The sequence below is a fragment of the Sphaeroforma arctica genome (genome assembly GCF_001186125.1).
Source record: "Sphaeroforma arctica JP610 unplaced genomic scaffold supercont1.31, whole genome shotgun sequence".
NCBI lineage: Eukaryota > Ichthyosporea > Ichthyophonida > Sphaeroforma > Sphaeroforma arctica.
The window spans coordinates 110,971-113,115 of NW_014040527.1; the positions used below are offsets into that span (position 1 = coordinate 110,971).

General features: G+C 40.2%; 1 protein-coding gene across 1 annotated transcript; it reads right to left on the minus strand.

Moving 5' to 3' along the window:
• Positions 1 to 33: 33 nt before the first annotated feature.
• Positions 34 to 208, minus strand: SARC_00882 (hypothetical protein; the record flags this gene model as incomplete). Its single annotated transcript, XM_014305416.1, has 2 exons — positions 34 to 48; positions 74 to 208. The coding sequence occupies 2 exons, from the start codon at positions 206 to 208 to the stop codon at positions 34 to 36; spliced, it is 150 nt and encodes a 49-aa protein (XP_014160891.1).
• Positions 209 to 2,145: the final 1,937 nt, after the last annotated feature.

Sequence of the window (2,145 nt, forward strand, 5' to 3'; positions counted from 1 at the left end):
ATATATACTATAACATACCTAGGGGTCGTCTGGTTACGATGCCAGTTCCTCGGGGTAGAAAATCCTTGCCGACTATGTTCTCCAGAACGGAACTTTTGCCACTGGACTGTGCACCTACAACAGTGATCTGAGGCAGTTGCAGTATGTCCTCATCGACTGTGGAAAACACATCTTGAAGCTTGTTGATTACCGGTATGAGTTCGTCCATGGTAAGTTAAGCCGGTACAACTGTTGATTCGTATACAAGCAATCGCGCTAATATAAGGGGATTGTTTTATTCACAGAAAACAAATCCCGGACGTAGAGGTGGGTGTGCGAGAGGTAAGAGGATCGGAAATAGCTATATGAACCACTGTCTATCTATCTACGTACACAGTAATGTCAGTAGATGTGTAGGATATGCATGTATTCAGCTTCCTGTGTCTATTCGCACTTTTATTAAAGGAATAACACCCAAATAGATCCATATATAAAAGTATATTATAATCTCACGTGATGTTTTTATAGATATCTATTTAGCCTTGGGTATGTATAAAAATAAATACGAATTTCAAAAAATATATAGGAATACAGAATAACACTTTCAAACTCTCCAGTCCAATGCCTCTTCAGACTTTCATATGATATCATCAGAGCCCATCTGCCCCATCAGTCCGAGATCCAGAGTGTCCGACACACACAGTCACACACTCACACTGTCCCAAGTCCTAATTCGTGGGACAGGTGCACGTATGACTCATCACGCTATGTCACATCAGTCACAGTCACTCACTGTGACACAGTCTCAACTCACAAGTCACAGCCTCATACTCATAGGCACATACATAGGCCGGCGGAAAACCGGACAAGCGGGCATGAGTCGGTTACTCAAAGTCGTCTCTGGTTTATCGTCACAGGTGACGTCTCTACTCCACAAACTCGATTGTGGCTCATACCATGGCTAGTTGGCTACGGGCGAACGGTAACCTCAATACGTGTAGCGTGTTGCGTAAAAGCGTATATACTGTGGATGAAAATACATTTACGTTTATCGTTACGTGTTGTGCTAAAACGTATACACTTTGAATATGAACGAATACATGTCTACCTTTAACGTTTATATCGTGTGAACGAATACATGTCTACCTTTAACGTTTATATCGTGGTGGCTTTTTAGGGTGTCGATAAATACAAGTGCAGAATCAGAGCTCTAAGGTGCACAGTTTCCAAAAGATGTAGTCAAGCTGTTCGTATAATTCGATAATAGGTCGATTGTTGTTGTCTTCAACCCATTTAACGTTTACCAGCAGATATCAATCGAATAAAGCGTTAACTTGAAATTTTGGTCTTTTTTTATTAGTAAGTGGATTGAGCGCGGCCCATGAGTTGTTATAGGTACCGAACATCTACCGATTCTCCCATCTTATAATGATCTTTGGCGGGAAACTTTATTATATACTGTTGTGTGAGGGGGGGGGGTACTAATAACATATTTGAAATATGATATGTATCCAAAAAATAAATAAAGAACCCTCTGTAGGCTATAGGCCACAGCTATACTGCATAGGAGCGTATAGTATAGAGGTGATAAAATATGTTTGTTTGGATTTATTAGAAGGCTACTATATGATATATTTATTTATTTTAACCTTACGCGAGAAACAACCGATTATTATATGGTGCCGTGGAGATCTATAATAGTTTGATAACAAGGGGTGTATCTTCTGCGGCCATCAAAGCGCGCACACGCATCTCCCAATACTCGTCACAGGAGAAAGTGTAACAATAGTGTATTTAAGGACAACTGCCGATAAATCGTCAACGCATATGTAAATACATTTAAATACATATATATATATATATATATATGTATGTGTGTGTGTGTATACGCATATATAGACTGAACCTCTATAGATTATGGGAGACCACTGGCTTTCGGCTGGTGTACACACCTCAACAAGGCTAGTGAGTACACCACAACGGAGTACATTGTATACTACTAGCGACACATCTACGATGAAAATGTCCTACAGTGTTCGCCAAGATGTCCCAATCACTGGTGCACAGACGATAGCCAAAACATCAGGTATGTGTTTACACGACATCTCATACCGTGTGATACCAATCTCATACTTACATTTGCTCATACGCCAGGTTTTATATACA